The 24,397-nt window shown below is 44.9% G+C and overlaps 1 protein-coding gene across 1 annotated transcript in view; it reads left to right on the forward strand.

Annotated features, from left to right (window-relative positions):
- LOC101472410 (zinc finger SWIM domain-containing protein 6) overlaps positions 1 to 24,397 on the forward strand; it is a 50,419-nt gene that overhangs the window by 2,492 nt on the left and 23,530 nt on the right. Inside the window, exon 2 of the mRNA XM_004547209.4 lies at positions 23,272 to 23,628. Within this exon, the coding sequence (XP_004547266.1) occupies positions 23,272 to 23,628 (357 nt within the window). The remainder of the gene's footprint in view (positions 1 to 23,271; positions 23,629 to 24,397) is intronic.

Below are 24,397 nucleotides of genomic sequence, written 5' to 3' on the forward strand. Positions count from 1 at the left end.
TACCTCCCTCTCTCCCAAGTGAGCAGCTATAAAACTCTCCATATTTACTCCCCTAAGGCCAACTACCAGCCCCCAGTCTCCTGTGATTATTTATCTTTTTCTCAAAGACATTAATCACAAGCCTTTTTCCTTTTTTTTTTTGGGTCCCTCCATCTCTTTCCATACATCAGTGCTATGGAGAGAATGGATAGGGGGATGGCACTTAAGGGGAAGAGCAATAGATCGGGTGATATCAAGAAAAAGAGGGGAAGCCTAGAGGGAAAATGTGGGTGGAAAATGCAAAAGAGGAAAGAAGCATTGAAATGGTGATTGCAAGAGAAGGGAGATGCATGAAAGTAAAGAATGAAGTGCGGAAAAAGGGGGAGAGAGTGAGATGGATGGCTCGCTCTCTCTCCCATGCGGGCTCATCTGTTCCAATGCCAGCCTCTGAGATAAATTTTCATATACGAAATTCAGGCGTTATCTTAGCGGTCCACTGCTCCTCGGTTATAGCGGCGTTATAACAACCCGGCTTCGGTATTTTTGCGCTCCTCACTGATGTTCCGGTCAGCCACAGAGCAGGTGTCGGACCACATACCTAACCTTAACCTCTAAAGGCTTCTGTGTGTAATAATACATGAAAAACTGCAAACGAACAGCATTAAATATGCATCTTGCTTTGGAAAGCAGTCCCCCTAACAGCAGCTGTCTGTCATAAAAAATTACATTGTCATGAGGTGATCACAGAAACATCAGTAAATCTCACCAGTGGTGCCAAATTTTGAATCTTTTTTTAGCTTGTCAATCACACTGTACCGTGTGGCAACTGAGCATCATTTACCGGTATAGAAAACTTCTAGACCAGCCTGTTCTGATCACAGCATCTGTTCTCTGGTCCCCTTGTGTAATTTAGACTCAGCGGCTCATCTTCCTGAAAAGGAAGGCTAGTGTTATTGTGCCCCATCCTCTAATTATAGAATTCTAATCCTATGGCTGTAACATGGCATGACAAAGCATGTTTGCACTTCATTACCCTCCTTCCTGTTTTAGTCCTCCAGCATGGGTCAAGTTCATCTCCGCTGCTGTCATTTATTCAAGACTTGTACCTTTCCCTTGAACTCTCATCCCTGTGTTTCTAAACCCTCCCACCCCCCGTCTGCCTCCAGGGCTTTGTACTAAGAGTTAAAAAGGAAAAACCCCATAACTCACCACCGTACACACCACCACCTTCCTATCCTGTTACCGTAAGCCCCCATGTCCCCGAGGAGTGACATACTGATGCCTGGCATATGTCGCTCTCTGCGTCGTCATTAGCATAGTCTACGCGGGACAGCCTGTTTATCCAGCTCCGCTTGTTAGGCTAATTTTTTTTTTTCTTCCACATGAAGCTACATGTCATTTTTATCATCCTTACTGCCCCAAATCTGAGTGATGAGGCGGACACTTTGAGGGCGCTTTAAATTAAACTTGAATGAAAGTAGATACGCCATAACCTGTGGACCATTTTGCTGTGTTTTCCATGGTGGTGTTATCGGACTAAATGGCCTGTAATATTTTGCCTTGGCCCTGCCAAAAATATCACTGAGTGTCCATGGCAGTCATGCCGGTGTAAGTGTGAATGTCATCCTCCCCGACTCCACCTATTCCAGAGATAAACTGTTAGGTGTGTGTGTGTCTGTGGGTATGTTTGCATATATGTGTGTCTTGTCTTTTGCTTCTGCATGCTCATAACTCAGGTTAATTTGTTCACGCTCTGGAGAATCTTAATTAGGTTTCTGCGTCATCTGCTCTCACCAACTCTCCGTTTTCTTCCTTCTTTTAGAAGAAAAATAAAAAATAAGTCATGATGTCAATGAAACAGTGAAATAACAACCAGGCGAACCACCCGCCTGGTTGTTATTTCACCTGTTTTTTGATTGTTTTGTTTTTTTTTAAACCTCTTCCTATTTGTCACATGGAGAAAATCATAACACAGACTCTGCTTAAATTGTCTGTGTGGCTCCATTATTGTGCACCATGGGTGTGTTAGTGGAGATGCTGCACAAAAACTTTTATTTAACATTCGGCCAATATGAGACGACAATACAACATACAGAGAACAGCATTTAAACAAAAGGCTTGGTAAAAACAATGAAGGTTTGCACACATTGTTAAGTTATTGCTGGTATGACAATGCCAAAGAGAAATATTTTACAAAGTTGAAGGAACACAAACTTGTTTGTGCAAGAACAGACTCATGGATCCACATCCTTTTTTTTTTTTTTTTTTTCCCTATGCACTTCTTTTGAGCTAAGGATTCATAAGGCTTTTTAAAAGAGCTTCTTCGGGGCCCACATCGACAAGCATTCAAACATTCTGTCCACAAAGGTGCAGAATTTAAGATGCGCAACGCAAATCTTGCAGGAGCATGTCGTCTGCGAGACGCTATCGGGCTGAGCGTTAAGGCTGTTTTTGTTGGGTGAGGGCTTATTCTTTTTGTTTGTGTGTGGGCTGTTTCTTTTCATGTGGGTGGATCTGGTTTTATTTTCCTGTTAGGTTAGAGAGTTCCTTTATCTTTTTTACAATGCCCGTCGAGAACGAGCCCACATGCCCACCGCTGAAGACAGGGAGAGCTAGAGAGAGAGACTGAGCATTATTCGAATATTCTGGGAGGCCATACTGCTGTAAAGAGGCAGAAATTGTGATGCCGGACTTAAAGAAATGCTGTCACAATAGAATTCAGAGGCTTTTCAAAATTATTCCCCATGAAGGTTTTGTGCTTTCCTATAAAGCAAAAGTTCTTTTAGAGGATTCTGTGAAAGTCAGGGTTATCAGATGTCTGTAGATCAAGCTTGAAGGTGATAGCGACGAGGGAGCAGTGATCCAGGATCCGGTGCATCAGGTCTACCCCTAGGCATATGACTAACCCTGGGCTTGTATCGTCATGGAAACATGCCTGAGCCTAGAGCTAGTGTAAACATCTGGCTGTCCAAGAGGGAGCGAGAGGGGCAGCAACTGCGTCCATGTGAAGAGAAGTGGAGTCTTTAAAGAGAGCGCTCTCTCTCTCCGTCTGGCTTTGTGTATCTGAGCCTGGGAGAAGGAGATTCCAGGGCCTTGTCTCATTATGTTGGCCGAATGGAAAGAAGATAGGATACCTTTCAGCTGTCGTGTAATGGAAACACGTTAGCTTAGTACCTCCGCGTGTGTGTGTGCGAGTGTGTGCACATGCAAATGCGGCTTTGCAGTCGTTTGGTTAGAGACAACAGATTGTGTTTTGTGTTTATCTTTTGATCTCGCTATTGTTTATTTCATAATATTACTTGATGAGAGATAATGCCTAGATTGGCAAAGCATCCAGGAAAATTACTTTTTTTTTTTTTTTGTATGTTTCCAGCTGAGCAGAATATTTTCCATCTAAAGCAAAAGTTGCGTAAGCGTCACAGTAAATCCAAAATGTGTTTGCATGATAATTACTTTAATTCTGCAATAATAAGTTTCAGCTCGATCTCAGTTTCCGCTTTCTATCGCTTGAAAGCAATGTGGGTGGCCTCCTTAAGGATATACCCTATAAAGAAACAATGCCATGCTGCAGCCACTAAGTGATAGATGACCACTGGTTCCTCTGCTAGCTGTGCCTCGATCCCATCATGTCAGAATTTTCCAGAAGGTCCCTAATGCTTGTCACAGCCTTAGCTCCAAACTCTAACCAACCCCGTTCCCAGATGTGCCTTTAGATAGATTTTTCCCACCACAGACCATAACTTCCTGTAGCCAGCCATGTTCCATCTCCTAAACTTGGCTTTAACTGTCCCCTGCTCCTCCCATTTCCAATGCCTATACCTGTAGACAGTCCTGTCATTTCAAGCTCGGACTAATGTCTGTGTGCCCTGTTTCCAGTCTTTCTACCTGACTGGAGCCAGCCTCTGTCTCATTCTCAGTCCCAGACATAGCCGTTTCCTCCCTACCCCTCTTAAATGAACGTTCCCAGTTCCAACCATAGCTTCACTATATCTGCCACACTGCCAGACCTATCGCAAGTAGACCAAAGACCTCTTTTCAAAATGACCCTGCACACTAATAGAAGCATATATTCAGAGATGCTCAGCGTTTAAGATCAGCGTGTGTTGGTGCTTGTTAAAATAAACCAGCTAAAGTAATAAAGTTCCAGCATGAGCTCTGTAACGTCTGCCCCAGTCCCTGTTCCAGCTTGACTTGTCTCCTGTCCCAGACTGTGGCTGCTGTGTGTGCGTCAGCACAGCTCCTCGGCTGGCTGACTCTGTCTAGGAATCCAGTCCTTCCTCCACACAGCTCCTGCCCCTCTCTTCTCTGTCAGCAGAGGGAATGAAGCACAGGGAGCAGGCGATAGAAAGGGTACTAAATCCACAATGACAAGGCCCTATTAAAAGACGTTTTTTCTATTTCATTTAATGACTTTTATTACCAGCCACCCCTCTCACTTCGATTTGGCAATAATAACAACAGGGGAATGCAGCACTCAGCGTTATCCTATCTGATTCTCCCTTTCACTTTTTTTTTCTTTTTAATGAATTCCACTTTGCACCAATGTGCTGCTGAAATAAGCACAAAAGCAGTCCAAGTCTGTGCTTACTGCAGCGGAGAGCTAAATGTGTATATATTTATTGTGGATGGATGCCTGTCTTTGTGCCTTGCATGCATGCTTGCATGTACATCTGTAGTAAAGACTTTGCACACGTCTTCACTGTTACCACAATCCAAAGCTTCTCCATGTGGTTTGGTCAACAGCTGTTGTCACCTCAGAAGCCAAACGTTTTGCGGTTTTGTGTGTGTCTGTGTGCGTACATAATCACTGTGTGCTTTGCTCAGAAAGTAGAAAGCTACCTGCCGTGGTCCAATATTAAGAACAATTACTTTGGTCTATCCTAAACAAATACACAGCATAATGATAATAATAATAATAACACAACTTTCCCTTGTAGTGAGTGTATAATTCTTGTATCATGTTCGTCTATATCAAACGAACAGCCCAGGGCTTTCTAATAAGAAGGCAGTCAAGGCCATAAAGATTTGGACTTGGACTTTAACTCGGGTGGATCTGCCTTGTAAAGCTACTTCTGAGACACAGCTCGCCCAAATTCCTGCACAGCTTATAAGTAAAGGCAGGATTCTTTCAGTCTATTTAACTTTGTGTGAATAGGCGAATGTACGTGTGTGACTTTGTGTGTTAATGGCTCGCTGAGCGTGTTTATGGCTGTGTGTGTCAGGCTGAATAAAGGTGAGGCATGTTAATGATAAGAGGGTGGATGACATTCCCGTCTGTCATCATTCCCACCCTATCTCGTTTCCACTCTTGCATGTACACACACACACACACACATTTACCTCACAGTGCCGGGGTGCCGGTGACTAGGCGCCTTTGAATAAACAACAGCAGAGGATGAGGGTTTACCTGCCACTGACCCCTGTTGCTCGCACACATACATACTGATAGAGGTGTTCACTCATTGACTGGTCCCTCCCCCATCACTAAGCTGGCCCAGTGTTGACCTCTTCATCTGATCTCCAGGGATTTACCGAAGTCAAAGGTCAATCTGGTCAGACTGTCCCTCCAGTGGCTGACTGCCTTCCTTGAAAGACAGGCCCCTGCTCGCATTATTGTTTTCCAATAAGTAGCACCTGACCAAAGGAAAAGGCTGCTTGCTTGATTGAATGTGTGCATGCGTCTTTACACGTCCCAATAAGCAATTTCTCACCCGAGAGAACGGTCCAGGAGGAGACAAAGAGTATGCCCACTTTTGTTGTCCCTTTTGTGGAACAATCGGGAATCTGAGCCAGATTGAGACGAGGGGGGTTATCCCCTTCTCTCTTCTTGCCTGGCAGGCTCAAGTGCCGTGTGAGCTATGTAGAGGAGGAGGCTTTGAGAGTGCAAGGTGCCTCTGGCTGTGCCTGGTCCAACGATGTCGTGGCGGTGTGGCATGTGAGACATGCATTCATTGCTTTGTGGCAGAGCAGGGCTGAATAGAGCTGGAAAGGCTCTCCAGGCATGAGAGACAGAGAGACAAAGAAAGAGAATGAGAGAGATTCAGAGGGAAGGAGTAGAAGGCTTTCAAATGACTATGGAATTTAGTTTGCCCTTCTAAAGAGGTTTTTTTCTTTCTTTCTTTTCTCTCACTTCTATGCTCTTTTTTTTTTGTTTTGTTTTTTTGCTTGCTTAGTTTTTTTTTCATATTTCATTCCTGTTTTCCTTGTTCTTGCCAGCCTGTTTTCTTGGTCTTACCATACTTCCATACTTGCACTCCCTCTCTGTGCTTCTAAGCTCCCATTGTCTCTGTTTCTCTACTTCCTGATTTTCAAGTTTCAATTCCCAAGCCAGGCTAAAGACACCCATATTGTATTTTACACGGCTCCTGTCTAGATACAGCATGTTTCCATCAAGCTTCCTGTGTCTAAAGTCCCAAAAGAAGGCTAACAAGCTTTCTAATTCCTCCTCTCTGTGCTTTGCTAGAACTACCAGTCTGTGTCCAGGTCTCAGGGGCAGTCGCTCTTTCTACATTCACAAGCTCTCTGTTTACTACAGGATTTATGAGAGAAACAAGACTTGGCCTACTTGCTGTGACGTGTATTTGTCTGAAGTTTTTAAATGATCCTCAATCTGATGTTGTTGTTTTTTTAGGCATTGCAGACCATCCTGGAACCTTTTTAGGTCGACACTGATGAATTACACTTGTTTATTGCCCTGATCACAACACTTCTGCCAGGCCACAAACATAAACCTAACTAAAAATCCTGACTGATCGGCTGATCTGAATGCTAGCCCACAATAGCAGATAAACTTCTACACATCAAAATGGCAAATGTCATACACGGTGTGCTGTTTAAGATGCTTTACACAACCCACAGTGACTTCTGCAGGCATCTGCAAGCTGCTTTGCAACCCGCCTCCACTGCAGTTCCTCTTTTCACTGCTGTTTCTCAATCAAATCTGCTGTGATGATGCCTGCTCTGTTCTCTGCTGGGGGTTTTGCTGCTTCTCTCCCCTCTTCCCACTTTCCATGTCTGAACATGAAATGGGATGCAGGTTCCCAAGCAGAGCGAAATGTGGAAATAATAATCTTATTTTGACTGAAACCGGTCTATGCCTGTCCCACGCTCTGCTCGTTGAACGGCATGGGTATAGTGTGGGTGAAGTATTGACGCTAGCATTATTGCCTGGCATTGTTGAGGATGATTGTATGCCATTGTGTGTCACTGCCAACCTGTCTGTCTGCATTCTAGCTGAGACTGGCTTGCTGCTAGCAGGCTAGCTGTCCCTCCTGGGTGGCTACATCACCTCATCCTATACCCTCCTCACAGCCAGTGACAGCCCAGCCCAGGGAGACATAGGTAATGGTCCTCTCTGATGTACACCCCGACTCAATTGAACTGGATGGCAGACACACGCCTAAAATAACAAAAGGAGGGGAGCGAAAGAGAGGGGGTGGAAAGGAGAGAAGGGGAGGGAAGGAGCGAAGCGATCGATAAAGCAGGGACACATTGCCTAATAAAGATTTATTCCTTTCCCCCCCCCTCGCCATCCGCCTTGGCAGGGCAGACGAGGAGGGGGGGAGGAGAGAATGTGATTAGTGGACTTCTTCTCCCAGGGTGCTTCTGATAGCATGTGTGTATGCGTGCATGGCGGTGCACTTGGCCCCATGCGTTGTGTGTATTTTTGCATCTCGGTGTGTTTATCGCATGTGTTTGTCTCTCTCCCAAGAGCAATAGGGGTTAAAAACGGTCTCTGTCGTTTGTTCTGCCAGCAGCGGCACTAGCAGCTGCAGCTGTGTCCCTGCCTCTCTCTTCCTGTCAGCTAATATTTAGTTAATCTTTGGTCTGGGACCTACGGGACTGGCCGGAGCTCCTGGTGCCCCATCCATCTCGCACTGATCTATATTCCACGCTGGATCCCTGTGCCATTAACCACTACCAAGGGGAGGAGAGCAGGGGATGGAGCGGCGCAGAGGTAGAACTAAGAGGAAAGGGCAGATGGGTGGAGGTAGAGCTGTAGAGAGACAAGAGAGTGATGGAGAGGAAGCGATAGAGGGAGGAGGAGGAGGGGTAGCTGTCTACCGTATCAGCGCTAAATAAGAGGGAAAAGACAGGCAAGGAGGTGGGTCAGCTATTCCATACATGGCAGAAATTGCTCCTAATAATTTAGGGGAAAGTGCAGCAAAAGAAATATGCACAGATTTATTTATTTATTTTGAACTCTGCAGCTCCATTTATTTCCTGCTTTATTGGATGCCGTCCCGATTTAAGTCTTTCATATAGAGGAGCAGGTGGAATTACTTCAATCCGACAATAAACAACAGAGAGGTAGAGTGTTTCCACAAGGAGGTGTGAAAGGTTGAGGAGGAAAAGACCGACGTAGGTGGTGGAGGAGGATGGGCAAAAAAGAGAGAGGCAGAGGCGTGGGAGTGAGCGATCCATATGCAGTGAGTGGGCCACTTCATTGATATGCATTGTGTAGTTATGAGGGGGTCCACCTGTGAAGGCTCCAAGTGCTGAGTCACTCAGTAACGCACAGACTAAATGCTTTTATCCCAGACGCCTCGTCCATCTGAATGGAATATAATAGGCCGTAAAGTGCTTTGCTAGCAGCGGCTGCTTGCCCCATGGCAAACCCTTGCCCCTCGCTCTCACTCACCCTTCTCCAAATCTCATTTCGCCACTTTCATGGAAACAAAGTGTGCTTAGCTTTAATTACATTGTTGTTTTTTCTATATATTTTTGTTGTTCTTTCCATCTTTCCATGTTGTTCCTCCTGCAGTGCTTTTCTGGCAGCAACACTGAGCTTTCTCTCTCTCCCCGCTACAGCCCTTCTGTCCACACTCCCTGCATATCTTCCCCCTACAGTTAAGTGTGATCCCTCTGCTGCTGCCGCTGCCGATGCTGTGTGTCTGCGTGTGTGTATTTTGTGTGTGGGGCACCTGTTTGGGATCTCGGTGTGTGTTCAGGGTCACGCCTGCAGGTCGTGCGTAATGAATAGCAGAGCTGTTGGCGAAGCACAACTGGTCGGGGAAGGAGGTGGCCAGAGAATAGCTCACCAGTGACGGAAGGAGAGGAGGAGGATGGACGGATAGATGGAGGGAGGGAGGAAGGAAAGAAAGAAAGGGATGATGGAGCGAGAGGACCAGTAAGGGAGGAAGTGAAGAGTGGTTGCGAAGCCAGTGAGCCTTAACCACCTTCTGTCAGTCTGTCTGGTCTTGGTGCTGTTTTCTCTCTCCTCGGAATCTAATGGCTTTTCCACTGTCCTCTTTCCAAACCTCCACACCTCCCCTCCTCACCCCCTTCTCTCTACTCTTACCCCTCTCTCTCTTTCTCTCTCTCTCTCTCTCTCCCCCTCCCTCCATTTTTTTTCTTTCTAATTCCTCTCCATCTCTCACTTTCCCAGTTAAAATTCTCCAACGAAGTCCCTGTGCTGTCTTCCCTTGCTACCTCCCCTCCCTCACTCTCCCTATGTACTTCCAGCTGCTGGCCAGGGGAACAGCTGACTAAATCTAAAGCTGGGGCCCCTGGCTCTGGCTCTGGCTCTGGCTCTGGCCCCAGCTCCAGCTCTGCCATAGCCTCCTCCTATCCTCAGCCCCCCTTTTCCCTTCCTCCAGCTCTCCCTCTTCTCTCTGGCCTCTAGCCCTGGCTCCTCTCTCAGCAGCCCCAGCTCAGCCCTGGCCCTGCCTCTGAACCTGGGCTCCAGTTTTGCCTGACTCTCAGTGGTTCCTTCCAACCATCCCCCTCCATCCCACTTTGGAGCTGAAAAGCCTCAAAACCCTTCGCTCGCTCTCTCTTTCTCTCTGTTTTGCCTATAAGCCTTCTGTTTTGCTTTCTCTTTTTCGTGTGGGTGTGTGTGTGTGTGTGTGTGTTGGCTTTTTTGTTTTGTTTTTTTTAATTGTGTATTTCTTGCTACTTCATTTGCTCACCCTCCTCCCTGCTCTGACAGGCTGTAGCTGGGCCCCTGGTACTGTCCCAACATATCTGGACTGAGGCCTCATCCAGGTTGGCTGCAGTTCAGTTCTCTGGCTCCTTTGCCCAGCATCCATTGCCAGGCATCTTCCTCTCTCTGGCTATAACGTTAGTCACTGTAACTCAATGTGGCTCGCTTTACTCCAAGCCACACTCGGCTTGTACATTCGGTTGTTTCTGGCTTAACACTTTCCGTGAAGCTCTCAGACTCGTCGCGTGTCTCCTCCGTCTCCTCGACTCCAGTTTCCGTGCGTGTCTTTAAGTTGTGTAGACGGGCTCTGGCTCAGGCAACGGCACAGACACACACGGCAGGCGCATGAAAGCATGCGTCGTGCGAGAGTGTGAGGCATATGACACATGATTGGCAGTAGGGGGAGGATGGGGAAAAGCAGCGAAAGGGGAAGTGGGCCTTGTCACAATTCTAGACAAGCCGAGGGCTCAAGTTTGATCGCTGCCCAGGGAAAGGGAGCCTTTGTTCACTCCCCCCGCCCACCTCCTCCCTAACCTCTGAGGCTGTCAGAGCGAAGGGTGCAGGCTTGTGTGATTAGGTGCAGGCACAGGTTCCATCATCACTCTTTTGAACAGACATTGCCCACAGAAGACACACGCCAATACGCTTCTTCCTTCTTGACACAGAGCAATTCTGAAAGGGCGACTGTAGGGACTGACAGGGTAAAGTTCAGAGAGCAGCCTGCAGCTACACTGGGATACACATTCCCTTTGAGTGGAAGTGGGCCAGTGAAGCCCAGGCAGGAAGAAAAATAGTCTCTCCTGTGGAAAAACTTGCCGTTCTTTGCTTATTATTCAACCCATTCCTGTCTGTCTAATGCCCACAGCAGTCTCTCCCCCCTCCCCTCCTCTCTTGTTGCATTTGTTGTCGGCTTTTGTTGTTATGTTTTAATTTTGTATGTATGCGTGGAGAGTGATTTGCTGGGTGGGGGTGGAGGGGTGGGAGAGCAGCAAAAGTTTCCTTTGGAGTCACGTTTTCTCTTGCTGACTGACAGACGCGGGATGATGAAAGCGAATCGCAAAGTGCCACAGACATCAAAGGTTCCTGTCTTCCCTCACTTATTGGCATCAGTGCACAACAACCCGGCGTGGATTCCTCAAAACAGGGAGGGAAGCAGGGGCGGGTGGGGCGTGGAAGGAGCTGCAAGACGTGGAGGCATATGACAAAAGAAACTACCGTCCAAACAGCTTGAGGGGGCAGAGTCAGGAGGTGGGGCCGCTAAATAATCAAACCTAAGCGCTGTAACTGAATCGGACTGCTTTTCAAGAGCATTTTCAATCAAAACGGGCTTTTGATGTGCACTGATTCTGATACCAGCAATGTTTGAATAGAGAAATAGTGACAGGCTTGAAGTTATGAAGAACTCTGCTTTGGGCCCTCACTTTGAGGCTGCTTTCTTTTTTTTGGTGTGCATGTATTTTTTTGTATGGACCAGTGCAACAGTAATTAACTGAGTGTTAAAGCTGAGATGAAGTAAGCCGCTTGGTTCTGCTCTCCTAACCTTATAGACCCCCGCCCCACCAACCCCTCTTCTGTGTCTGTCTCTCACTCCCTCCCTTTTATCCTTTCTCTTGTTCAGGATGGCACCCATTGACTGCCTCTGACCTAATTTGGGCAAATTTCACTGACCTACTTCATGGGTGAATGCTGACTTGCCCACGGGAGGTGATTCTCTCACACACATGCACACATAATCTTTTCTATCCTTACGGTTAACATGCAGGCCCCTCGATGCCCCGTACAGTGGATGTGGTGGCGGGCAAGTGACCCCCCCTCAGCTCACCCCCTCGTTCCCCAATCAAACCCCCTTCTATCCTCTCCTCCTTCAGCAGTCTGGCATCCCAAATGAACATAATGAGGATATCAAAGTGTGAGCGCATAGTAAAATATAAACAAAGCTGTTGGCCTCTGTTTGATGTGGTCTCAGAGGTGACATAGCGCTTCACTTCACTAGTCTCTGAAGAGATGTAATCAGCATAATTGGGTAAGGATACGATTATTCTTCTGTCATTTATGAAAATGCTAATTTGAGGTAATTCGATCAAATAATCTGGAGGTACTTTGGGTGTACTGGCAATCACAGTAATTCATTTTTTAAAGTTTAAAACGATACAGACTATGTGCATGTTGAGCAACCTGAGAATTAGTCTGTTAATGTGCTAAAAATGAATTCAAGCATCATTGCATTCCTCTGGCAGATTAATTCCCAGTCAACTGGACGAGGTCCTCTGGAGGGTTTTGGAAAGGGTGTTGTCATTCTTGGATTAGTTCCCCCCCCCCCCCCCCCCCCCCTTTTTTTTTTTTTTTCTTTTTTAATGTGAGGATGATTAGTAATAGACTTCTCTGCCTACAGGCCTTCACAAGGACATGATGGTTAGAATGAAGTCTAGCTTGAAACTGTGTTTCGGTCACGCTTGTTTTAGTATTCTTTGTAATATTTTGTGCAACCGGTGTTTTGTGTGTTTGACAAAGAAGATACTTGTGTTCATATTTTTATTGTCTGCATATTTTGCACTGTGTGTGTGTGTGCTTGCCCCCTGAATGTACATGCATATAGACCCAACACCGGACAGACACACATTGTCATGGCAACGCACACGGATGTCAACAAAAGAGGCTCCAGGGTGAATATTGTCCCCCCTCTTGTCCAGCAGGGTGCAATTTATCTCAATGTAGCCATGAAAGGCAGCTATTTACATGAAACCAGAGCTGTTTCTGGGAAATAAGGGTCTCTCTGAAGGTTTTGATGTCAGCTGCCTGCTTTTAGTCCAAGAATGGAAACCTTAACCATCCAGAGAGAGAGCGAGCGAGCGAGAGAGGGGAGAGGAGAGGAGTGAGTTGTAAACCTACCGAGAGAGATCTCAGTTCCCCCATGTGTTTCAGGTCCTCACCCTGAAAAGTCTCTCATCCTTTCCCCTTCGACTTGCTTTCTGAAGGCCGAGCGTAGCGTGTGATTTCAGATGCTTACAGTTTGCACAGAGTAAATCTGACTCTCTCCCACCCCCCCACCCCCCTTTGCTTTATAGCTTATCCTTAAGAGAGTGGTGCTAACATCAACGTCAATATTTACAGGAATAGCCCGCAGGCAAGCGAATCGACCACCTCGATTCAGCAGAGACATCAACCTTTCTCGTGCTCCCCCTCCTTCCTGCCCGTTCTCTTCTTTCCCTCACTTGTCTTCATCCCAGCTATTCCCGTTCTCTGCAACAGCCCGTCGATCAAGGCGCCAGGTGGCTGAGTTGTGTGTGTGTGTGTGTGTGTGTGTGTGTGTGTGTGTGTGTGTGTGTGTGTGTGTGTGTGTGTGTGTGTGTGTGTGTGTGTGTGTGTGTGTGTGTGTGCACAAGGTGCGTCCTGTATGCGCAGGATCTTTGACAGGGCCACGGCTTTGACACAGGCTCAGCTACTGTTTGAGAGATGCTGGATGACGCGTGTCAAGCGATATTAAATGTGAGAGAACCTCCCCTCCTTTCTTCCTCCATCCCATCCCCCACACCCCGAACCCCCACTCTGCCCATCCTGCCACCGTGGACTGTGTCTGCTGTGGTTAGTGTGAGCTATGACACTTTCCACTGGGTCTTTTTTTTTTTTTGTTTGTCTTTTTAGGGAGGGGGGTAGGCGGCACATCTGATGCATGAAGCCTCACATCACTTCGGGTATAGAGTGGAGAGAAGGTCAGCAGATACACAGAGGAATAGATGCAGTGCACAGACACCTTACCTGTGTCAGGTTTTTCCCTTTTTAATGGTCAAACTGATTATTGTGCAAGCTACATATTTTTCAGTTATGGTGTTTGAAAACTGCTGCTGTAGCTGTTGCACAGTTTTGTCTTATCTGGGGTGTCGCTGATGAAGCCAGGTCACTTTCCAATAGACTGCCCACCTGTTTAATTGTTCCATGTAGATTTGTTTATTTTCTTTGTGCAGGGAGACGATAAATAACTTTTTTGTACATTTCACTGTGGCACTAACACACATGTGCACCTGCTTCCATCTCTGCCAGGTAAGGCAGAAGCACAAGTAGCATGCCAGCAGGCCTGATGCTCTAACAGGACGCTCCGAGATGGGGGGGGGGGGGGGGTGCCGGCAGAGGCAGCTTTATGGCAGGATGTAGCACGCGCCGGCGAACAGAGAACAGCCAGTGTGACCTCAGTGACTCCAGGAAAGAAGGGGTTAAAAAAAGCCAGCATGGCTACATTGGCTGCGTTACGCAAACTGGCGGCTGGCTGGAGCTGAAAGGGGAAGTGCTGAGCTCAGAGGAACACTGGCTCAGAGCCATCGCTCCCTCCTCCCTCCTCTGAACCCCCCCCCCCCCCCCCCCCACCCGCCATCCTCCCCCTCCTCCCCGCTACAGCTGAGTGCTCCCCATGCTTCCCACCGCCAGGCGTGGTGATGTGTGTTTGTGTGTCTGTGGGCCTGTGCTGGAATGCAGCTTCCCCCTCGGCTGGGGCCTGTGTGTGTGTGCGCACGTGTTCGTGTCTGTCTGGAATGATGCCTCTCCTTGTCTATAGTGTGACGTCAGTACACACACAGCAGGTCAGCTTAGGGCTAGGCAACATTCTGCATGTGTGTGTGTGTGTGTGTGTGTGTGTGTGCGTGCGTGTGTGTGCGTGCGTGTCATGGGAGGGGGAACAGGGGAGGAGTCAGTTATTGGAGAGAGAAAAAGGAAAGAGGAGGGGCTGTTTGTGAGCAGAAGGAGGTTGACTGCAGGGAGTCACTGAAGCCAGTATGCGTGCATGCATGAAGGAATCATGAGTGTGTGTCAAGGGGTGGGGTTTTGTGTGTGTGTGTGTGTGTGTGTGTGAGTGTGTGTGTGTGTGAGAGTGTGTCGGGTGACTTTCCAAATGAAATGGGAAGGGTAAAGAGAGTAAGGTTATTTCCTGGCGTGGAGAAGTGAACCTAAAAACACGCACATAACCCACGCATGTGCACTCGCAGTCATGCTGCAGTTTTCAGTCCAGTGCCATTAGTGCCCAGCTATTTTCATATGCAAATAAATTCTGTTCACTTTCAGCAGCATTAACTTTCACAGTGGCTTTTTGTCTGTGCGCTGTGCTGCATTTACAGAATCTTTTTTATTTAAACCACACTTGCTCTTTTTTTTTTTTTTCTTTTTTTTTTCTATTATCGATTTTAATATTTGAGCTTTAGTGGCTCGACAAACTTCTAAAAGCTGCATTATCGCCAAAGGATTTCTGGGTCAAAGTTCAGATTAAGTGAACGAAACGCATCTACAGTCTATTTTGCATGTCAGTCTGGGAGTTTCTGCATGCAGATTTTGCATAAAAGCTGAAAAACACACTTTTCAATAATCCCCATTTATTCCTTTTACTTTGTCTACTGAACAGACCAGCTCATTTTGAACAAGGCTAGTGCTTTACTGTCTCAACTTACTCTATAGGTTTCCCACCAGAAAGTTACTCAAGTGCTGTAGTAGCAAACAATGGCTTTTCAATGGATCCCTTTACCTTCATCTATAGCTTGCGTGGGTCTTCTGGGACAGACTTCTGCTAATTACACGCATTCATTTCCAGCCATCTGTAATTTCATTCACACTAATGAACCTTGCACATGGATTGGGATAATGTATAGTTAATTTACAGATGGGAGACAGAATTAGCAGGCTGCTAACTTATCAAGTGACAGAAATTTGTTGGATACCAACTAAAGGAACAGTTCACCCAATACCACACAGGTGAAATTACACCTAATAGTAATTTTAGACTTAAGCGTTAAATACTTAAATACAACTAACATAGCACGTTTTGTTAGACCCCAATTTTAGTTTCTCACAGTCACACAGGTCTGAATGCCAGCCATGTTCACCGGGCAATTACTGGTTGTAAGGAAAAAATGTAGATTTCCCTAACCAGTTGGTGAGTGATTGCAGGATGTTGATGGTAGTCACTATGAAACTGATTATTAAAATCCTAGTCACCCTGGCCTAGAGACTGGTCAGTGACCTCCTGGCAACCACAGGTCATTAGGGATAAATATGTATTTCCTGACCAGGTTGTTTGTAGTCAGAAGATGAAATTGGTTGCAAAGAAGTGTACAGTTATGATTGCTTTGATTATAAGCAGTTTGCTTCAGTTGCCCATTTTTGGAACGGGAGACACTAACTCGACTGCAAACACTTGCCATCGAGTCTTCATGCAGTAGTGAAACTGAGAAGTGCAACACAAACCGGAAATTGAAAATGCTTGCCTCAAAGGAAAATTTGTGGCTTTTGAAATGTGTTAGCTGCAACTTTTGTGCTCAGTACACACTGTAGATGATCTGCTCGTCAGCTATAGGTTTGCAGCTGACTGCTGGTCACTTGCCTCCATTCCAGGCTCTGGTCGCCTAAGCAGCCTTCTAATATATTTACTATCTGATCATATGTCAGTCGGCTGTATTCTTCTTATAAGTGATTATTTCAGTCGTTTGCATGGAATTTCAACAATGTTTATGCTGCTCATTTCCCATCACTTGAAGTCGTGGGATGTCATTCACTTTTTATGCTTTCTGGTCTGACTGAAGGCAAAGAACGCCTCAGGATGCCAACAGCTAGTGTTCTCCTAGTGGCCCATCATAAGCCCAGATAAACTGGAGGATTGTGTCACATAAAATCTGTGCCAAATCGATATGTGGATCCATCCACTGTGGGAAGTAGCTGAAAGTATTTGCAGTCAAGCTGGCATCCCTCATGCAAAATACTGGTGACCTTTCAGGGAGTGAAGCAATTACAATCCTCTTCTAGCAACTGTCAGCAACCACTTATCAAAAAGTTGGGTTGCCAGGTTTTTCAATCTCAACTGGTGGTTCTCAGATGGCCAATCAGTCTCTAGGCCTGTGTGACTGAGGCCTAATAAACTTTTACAGACTTTTATGTATCTTTTTATATAGAGTCATGCTAGCTGGTTATCCCTGTTCCCCAACATTTTCTAATGAATATCCCTTAAACTGTTTTTTTTTTTTTTTTTTGTTTTGTTTTTTTTTCCTCTTGTCTCAAGCCCGTCCATGACGAGAGGCTGTCTTCTTATACTGGTCATTTTCTTGAACACCAACCTTTGGGATCCGTCAGCAGAGCAGTAACACCATCTCTGTCTGACAGGCCCAATCCAGCAAAATTAGAATCCATTTTGAAAGTGATAGTTAGAAAATTGCAAGTCATTCCTGATGTACCGCGTGGCAACGAAGTGGCAGCAGCCCAGTAGTCGACTGTCATTTCAACCGCCAGCTGATGACAACTCCAATCACCCACACATCCGTCAGCGTGCGCGCACACTCGCACGTAGACACAAACACACAGACATACACGTATACTTTCCCTCCCGTCCCTATGATTAACATTCAGATTTTGCTGTCAGATTCTCAAACGGAAGTAAATGCATTGAAATTCATAGAATATCTCAGAACATTAATTTATGCTTATGTGTGTCTTGTCAGGATAAGCATTCGGACTGGGAGCTTGTGTGTGTGTTTGTGTACAAATATGCATGTGTAAATGTGTGGGTGATGAAAACACACCCGGGGAGGAAAAATACTCTTTTTTTTTTTTTTTTTTTTTTTTTTTTGGTGCACCAGTGGGTTTAAGGCATGAATATGGCTGCCCCTGGAGCTCAGTTGTGTTATTCAAGCCTGTCCCATACCTAGGACACACACACACACACACACACACACACACACACACACACACACACACACACACGCCTGGAGCAAGGTCTCCTGCAGAATAGCTCTGATGTCTGTTTATAGTCTCTGTATGGGTTCTTCCTTATAGGACCACACACGCATGCACTTATTGTTACTCACACAGACCTACCCTTTTAGATGCTGCATAGCCTTGTGTACGTCTTTGTAACCTTATTAATTGGGCCAGTTCAAGGAGCTGCGACGAAGGAAATGCTCCTTTAGCTGTGGGTGGGATGGCGTGTTAGAGGGTGGGGGTTGTTCATCAGTTTATGTCCCTTTTCTAGCCTTGTAGCAGTTCAGATCTCCTTTCAGCAGGGCCTCTCAGTTTAGTCCGACCAAATGGATTGGATTCCAGGCCAATAGCCTTTTCTCTGTTAGGTTTAAGCAGGCTATCTTTGGTCAACATAAAATAGGATCCCATGTTAAAGCTCACACTGCTGCAGGTGGTCCCCTCTGGATCAGAGAAGCTCTAGCAGGGCAGAGTCGGATTTAGGTGTTGCTCTCTCTCTGTCTACAGCCCACGAGGTAATTTGATTAATGTGCAAGGCTAAAGTGAATCTGTGCAGGCGACTGGGCCTTAAATATTTGCTCTGGCTGTTTCTCCCTCTTTGCCTTTGTTAACTTGCTTTCATACCGGCCCATTTGTTTAATCTTGGTTCTTTTTATTTTTTTTTGGTTTTGTTTGTTGTCTTTTGTTTTTTCATTCAAATGCATCATTTTTTCAGAATAAATCACACACAAACAAACTCTCTCACACACACACACACACACACACACACACACACACACACACACACACACACACACACACACACACACACACACACACACACACACAGAAAGGATGAGTGCTGTCTGAACTGCAGGGTGCCATATTAGATTTAGGTGACAGTCACTCATGGACCAATTCAGCCAATAAACTTAATGACCTTCCCACTGCTGGGCCTGAATTTTCTCCATTGACTTGGAATCTTAATTTGATTGCAGAAATATATGTATGTTGCTCAATCTAATTTAGTTCACTGATTTTGGAACACTGGGCACTTTTGTGCTTAGCGAAGCAAACCCCCTCTCCCCACCAACTGCCTTCATGTGGGAAGCTAAATCCTGTTTCATAGGGAGCATATAAAGGTGGCATTCTTCCGTCACAGCAGACGTACGTTGAAGGAGCTGCAGGTCTTAGCCCAGGTCTTTCCTCCCTGAAATAAGAGCACAAATCTGGCATTTCAGGGGGGCCCTTGTTTTTGGAATAAGCAGAAGTGGTCATAGCTGGTCAAGACGTCACATACTGGCTAATCTGCACTTACACAATTTGAGAATGAAAGATCGAAGTGCAATATGAAAGAATGCTTTGATGTGGGTCACCCAAAGAGTGTGGGTGGTCCACAGACATTTTTGGATATCTATCTGTCTGTCTGTTTAGCTGTCTAGCAAGCTAGCTAGCTTTATATACACACACACACACACACACACACACACACACACACACACACACACACACACACTCATTCTCACTCACTCTTTCACACACTGTCATTGCCTGTTTCCTCTGTGTTTTGGGCCAAGTGTGATTTCACCAGGGCGGTCAGAAGGGGTTTCTAGGGCAACCTCACAGAGGCCTTGTTCTAAAAATGGCCGCCATGGTTACTTTGAAAGCCAACACTGGCCTCTTGAACATGCACAGAAAAGAGCCCTGAGTACCACTTGGGGAGGAAAGCTGGGTGGACTGGGTGAGGGGGAAACCAGGCTCTTTAATAGCTAGCACATGAGACATTGAAGGTTTCATACCCACCCAACCAGGAGTCAGGGGAGGTGTGTGTGTGTGTGTGTGTGCTAGTGCGTGTATCTAAACAGTAATATCCCTGTACTCAGCGCTTGGCTAAATTAAAAGGGCATTTTTGGCGTGGGGGGCAGATTTTGGTGCCCAGACGATTGGACGGGGAAAGGCGAAACTCATTACCTACCCATCTGTCAGAGAGTGAGAGAGAAAGAGCTGTGGGAATGTGGATGGATGAAAAGGGCTTGGAAGGGGAGAGAGTGAGAATGCCTATTAAAGCAAGGGAAACACGACAGAATTTAGCTTTTTAAATACGCAAGTCTTTTATCGCTGTTCAGTGTTTTATACTCCATGTGTTCTGAATCCAAAAAGTATCCCTGTTCATTTTCTCTATGAGAAAGAAAAATAGTTTTGGTTTTTAAAGTGCAGCTGGTTTTACAACCGTGTGTGTGTGTGTGTGTGTGTGTGTGTGTGTGTGTGTGTGTGTGTGTGTGCAATTGTATCAAAGGTTCATTTTTTTTGGGCTCTCTAAGCCCCACATGTTTTTGATGTTCTCTCTTTCTCCCCCCTCTGTGGACCAGGGGCCACTCTCGAAACACAAGCTTGACATCCGCGTGCACGCACACACACGCACGTACCGACAGACTAAATGTAGCAGCAAGAGTTACAAACAAAATCCTCATTTGTATGTTTTTTTTGTTTTTACAGCTTAATAAGCTAGCTTTCTGCTCTACAACCAGGTGCACCATGTCAGCGTTTTTGTCTAGTTTAAGATTGTCTCAGTGCTGGAGTCTCCCACAGCTGGAGACATATAGGCTTTGATCACTGCAGATGCGAGTGGCTGCCATATTTGATCCACACTCAATCTACTGTGGATATTGTTAACAAACATGTGTTTCCTCTGCCAGCTGGCTTTCAGAATGGAAACGCATATCTCCATGGCAGTGTTGTGCAGTGTTAGGTTTTTGCAGCCAGCATTTCTTAGTTTGCAGATAATGCTAAGCGAAAGGGTAAATATCATAATTCATTGCTCTTTCTGTTTTACAAACTCCAATTACATTCATGCTGATAGAGCTTTTTGAATGTTGTATTGATAGATTTATATTAGGCATCCGTCTCATAAAACCGATAGCAACTATTCTCATCCAAGGGAACAAGCATTAAATGGACACAAATGCTCAACTAATCCAAAAGGGGGGGGGGGGGGGGGAGAATTCAAAGCAATTTAAGAATGGAGGGGCCTGAAGAGGCTTGAGAAGAAAAGTTAACTGCTAACTGAAGTTAATGGATGTGAAGCAGAAAACAGACAGTCAAAATAAATAGGAACACATAGTTTATTCACAGTTTAGATAAACACGTGAAGTGGTTATCTAAAGTTTACTCAAAGTAAAGCTAGAAGTTAAGTTTGTTAACTAAAAATATAGATAAAGAAATAAAATTGTTAGTTAAGCAACAATAATTTAAATTGGCTTGTAATTTAAATTGTTAGCTAACTGTTAAAATGATTATTTTCACTATTTCAACTGTTAAACTATAACTAAACCGTTTAAAGTGGTTTAAAATGATTACCCAAATGCATGCCTTGTAAGTGACATTGTTAGCTAACTGTTAAAACAAATAAAAGTCAAAGTATGCTATGCTAAGTATGCTATTCAATGCTAAATTAATAAAAAGTTTGAAATTAATAGTTTAAAAAATTGGTTGAAATTGAAATTGTTTCCTTAATGTATTAACAGCTTAAATATTGAGAAAAGTATCCACAGTTTGTTAGCTAATTGTTAACTAAAAATAATGAATAAACATTTAAATTAGCTCAGTAAAATTTTAAATGAAGACTCTGAAATGAGAAGCTAATGGTATGGCTTGCTACTGAAATATTTAGCCAGATGTATTGATTAACAGTTGAAATGGTGAGATAAAAGTGAAATAAACAAACTAAAATGTCTGGATAAAATGAATTAAGAGTTTTAAATGACTAGCTGAAAGCATACCATGTCATTAAAATAGTAACTATTGAAAGGATATAAATGTATAAATAAATGCTTGAAATTGTTGGCTAAAAAGAAGGAATAAACCAATGAAAGTGGTCACCAAGTATGAAATGCTATTAGATGCAGGACTAACTAAAACTTGTTGGCAAAAACTGTAAGACAACAGCTATTGACAGCCTTGTGATATGCAAGATATTTAAATGAAGTTTCCAACTATGCTTTTCTAGAAGCTGCTTTAGGGACAATGCTGACATTTCACATTATCACTATTTTAGTCACCCGCTTTCTTATTCCACTCATTGAGGACAAAGAAAGAAGGGTGTCTATTTTGACCTCTGTTTAGCTTTCCTGAATAATCCTCCACTCATTTCCATCTATATCCTATAAAATATTCAACTCCTGCCCCTCCCTTCATACCAAATATAGAGCCCCAGAAAACACTTTGATATATGCGTTAATACATGCTTGATATCACATCTATGTACGCGCTCGGTCCTTTGATAAACATATTAAACATATGTATGTCTTTGCATGGTCCACATGAATTTCAGAGTTCTCTCTTGAGCGCATAAATGCATTCATAAGCTACTCCTGGCCTCTGCTAACCACTCCCATTATTAATAAATGCATGATCGCACGCTGTGCCTCAATATGTGTGTGTGTGCCCATATGTGTGTCTCTTTCATATGCTCATAAGTGTGTGTTTTAGGCCACTGCTGGGAACCCCCACCTGGTTCATTCATATGTATTCTCGAATAATGACTAGCCACGCCTCTGGATGGTGCAGTCAGGACAAGATCAAACATTATATTCAAATGAGAGCCTGTATAATTCATACTGGAAAAGTCAAGCACGCTGCTCACTTCCTTATCTCTTTCTCAATTCCTTTTGCCGTGGATCAGCAGTTTCCTGCATCTAGATTTCTGTCAGGCCCTTCTACTCTCACTCACAGTAATGGTAGTAGACTGCAGCTGGTCCTGATCATACTGATAAGAGAACATGGGGCCTTTGGCAGGTGACTGCGGCCGAGTGAGTCTGTTTAACATAACTCCATCCTAAGTTTATTCATTCTTGTAGACAATGTGCACAGTAGTGTCATTTATTAAAGAGCACACTTGGTGAACTAGCTGCTGTAGTACAAAACGTCTTGTTGCCTCTGTGTGTCTGTAGATCTGTAAACCAAGCAGCAACCTTCTTGACTAAAAACTCAATCCAATGCAGAAGCTTCAAACGCTGTACTACCTCATGTGGCTACCTTAGACTAGCCCCTTTTACTCAAGCAAACCACAGTGAGAAGCATTATCCACAAATAGAGAAAACTTGGAATAGTGGTGAACCTATCCAAGAATGGCCATAATGAGCTCTAAGAGTGGATCGATGATTCATCGAGGAGGTCACAAAAGAACCCAGCGTATGATCTAAAGAACTGCAGGCCTTACTTGTCTCAGTTAAGGTCAGCTTTCATGATTCAGCAATACTAACAGTTGTGGTCATTTGTATATTCTTAAATCTGGCTCAAAAGTAACACAGTATTTCATAAAAAGAACAACATACCAACAGTCAAACATGGTGGTGGTAGTGTCATAGTCTGGAACTACAGGACCTGGACCATCTCCAGCTGAGATCTATTAGCATCACCCTAAACAGACCTTTCATGCTTAAAAACCCTCCAAAGTAAACCAATTCTACAAAGAAGAGTGTAAGCACCGTTAACTAGTGGCTGATGGTGGTTATGTCCCTGTATTATATAAGACGTTGCTTAGTTGTCTGCTGTTTCTGTAGCTTGGCTTGTTGTTTTAGTTGCAAAGACAAATGGAAAACAATGAAGGATTTAACAAAAACGTTCCTAAAACAAAGCACGTTCTCTTTTGTTTCTAACATTTTCAGGCTTCCACCTGAGCGGCACAGTGACGGACCCCGCCACCCCCTCGTCACCGGAGCTCGTTTGCAGCGTCAGCGTGAGCTTTGATCGTTGCAAGATCACGGCGGTAACGTGCACTTGTGGAAACAAGGACATCTTCTATTGCGCCCATGTAGTGGCGCTGTCGCTTTACAGAGTACGGAAACCGGAACAGGTCAAGCTGCACCTGCCCATCTCGGAAACCCTCTTCCAGATGAGCAGAGACCAGCTGCAGAAGTTCGTCCAGTATCTGATATCAGTCCACCACACTGAGGTTCTGCCTACTGCGCAGAAACTGGCAGACGAGATTCTGTCACAGAACTCTGAGATCAATCAGGTCCACGGTGAGGAAACCTGTGTGTTAGTGTCTTTGTGAGGTAATGGGCATGTTTAAGATCGCATGTGGGTTTTAACAGCCCCTACGTGCGCACGTATTGACTGTGAGGGGAAGGTGAAGTGTGGCGGGATCAATGTTACTCATTAATAAGAGCCAGACAGCAAGCAGAGATTCTGTGGCTGCAATCAACACTATAGAGCTCTTCTTTACCTCTGAGAGAGAGAGAGATATAACAATGCAGAGATACAGATCAAGAGGTTACTAGACAGATTTGTTTATCTCTTGTTATCAATGCTGTACTTACTGCTTACCCAGAAGAGGTAAGCAGCAAGTACAAATAGAAGGGCAAACAACTCGGGAAGAGAAACCAAGGAAACCAAGAAGCACAAAAAGGCATAAAAGAGTCTGGATGCGTTTTTTTTTTTTTTTTTTTTGTCTGTGTGTGTTGCTGCTTTGTAACTGGAGAAGTGATGAAGGAAGCAAAAAAGAAGTTATGGGGAGGTGTCCAAAAATAACGGGACACAGGAAACAGACTTGAGCAAAGGAAACTGAGAAGGAGGGCCAAAAAAAGAAGACGGAGAACAGAAGAGACAGAGTCTTTTGAGAATGAAGAGACCTGTCAATGAGCCATCGATAGCTCTAGAAATGTAAACTAACTCTTGCTAGCAGAGTTACTCCTGTTCAGGTTCTCAGTTTGAGCGTCTCCTCAGCGAGTCTTCGGAAAGACATCTTTAAAACTCAATTTGTTATTGCATGCTTTTAACAAAAATCTATCT

The sequence above is a fragment of the Maylandia zebra genome, linkage group LG12 (genome assembly GCF_041146795.1).
Source record: "Maylandia zebra isolate NMK-2024a linkage group LG12, Mzebra_GT3a, whole genome shotgun sequence".
Lineage (NCBI taxonomy): Eukaryota > Metazoa > Chordata > Actinopteri > Cichliformes > Cichlidae > Maylandia > Maylandia zebra.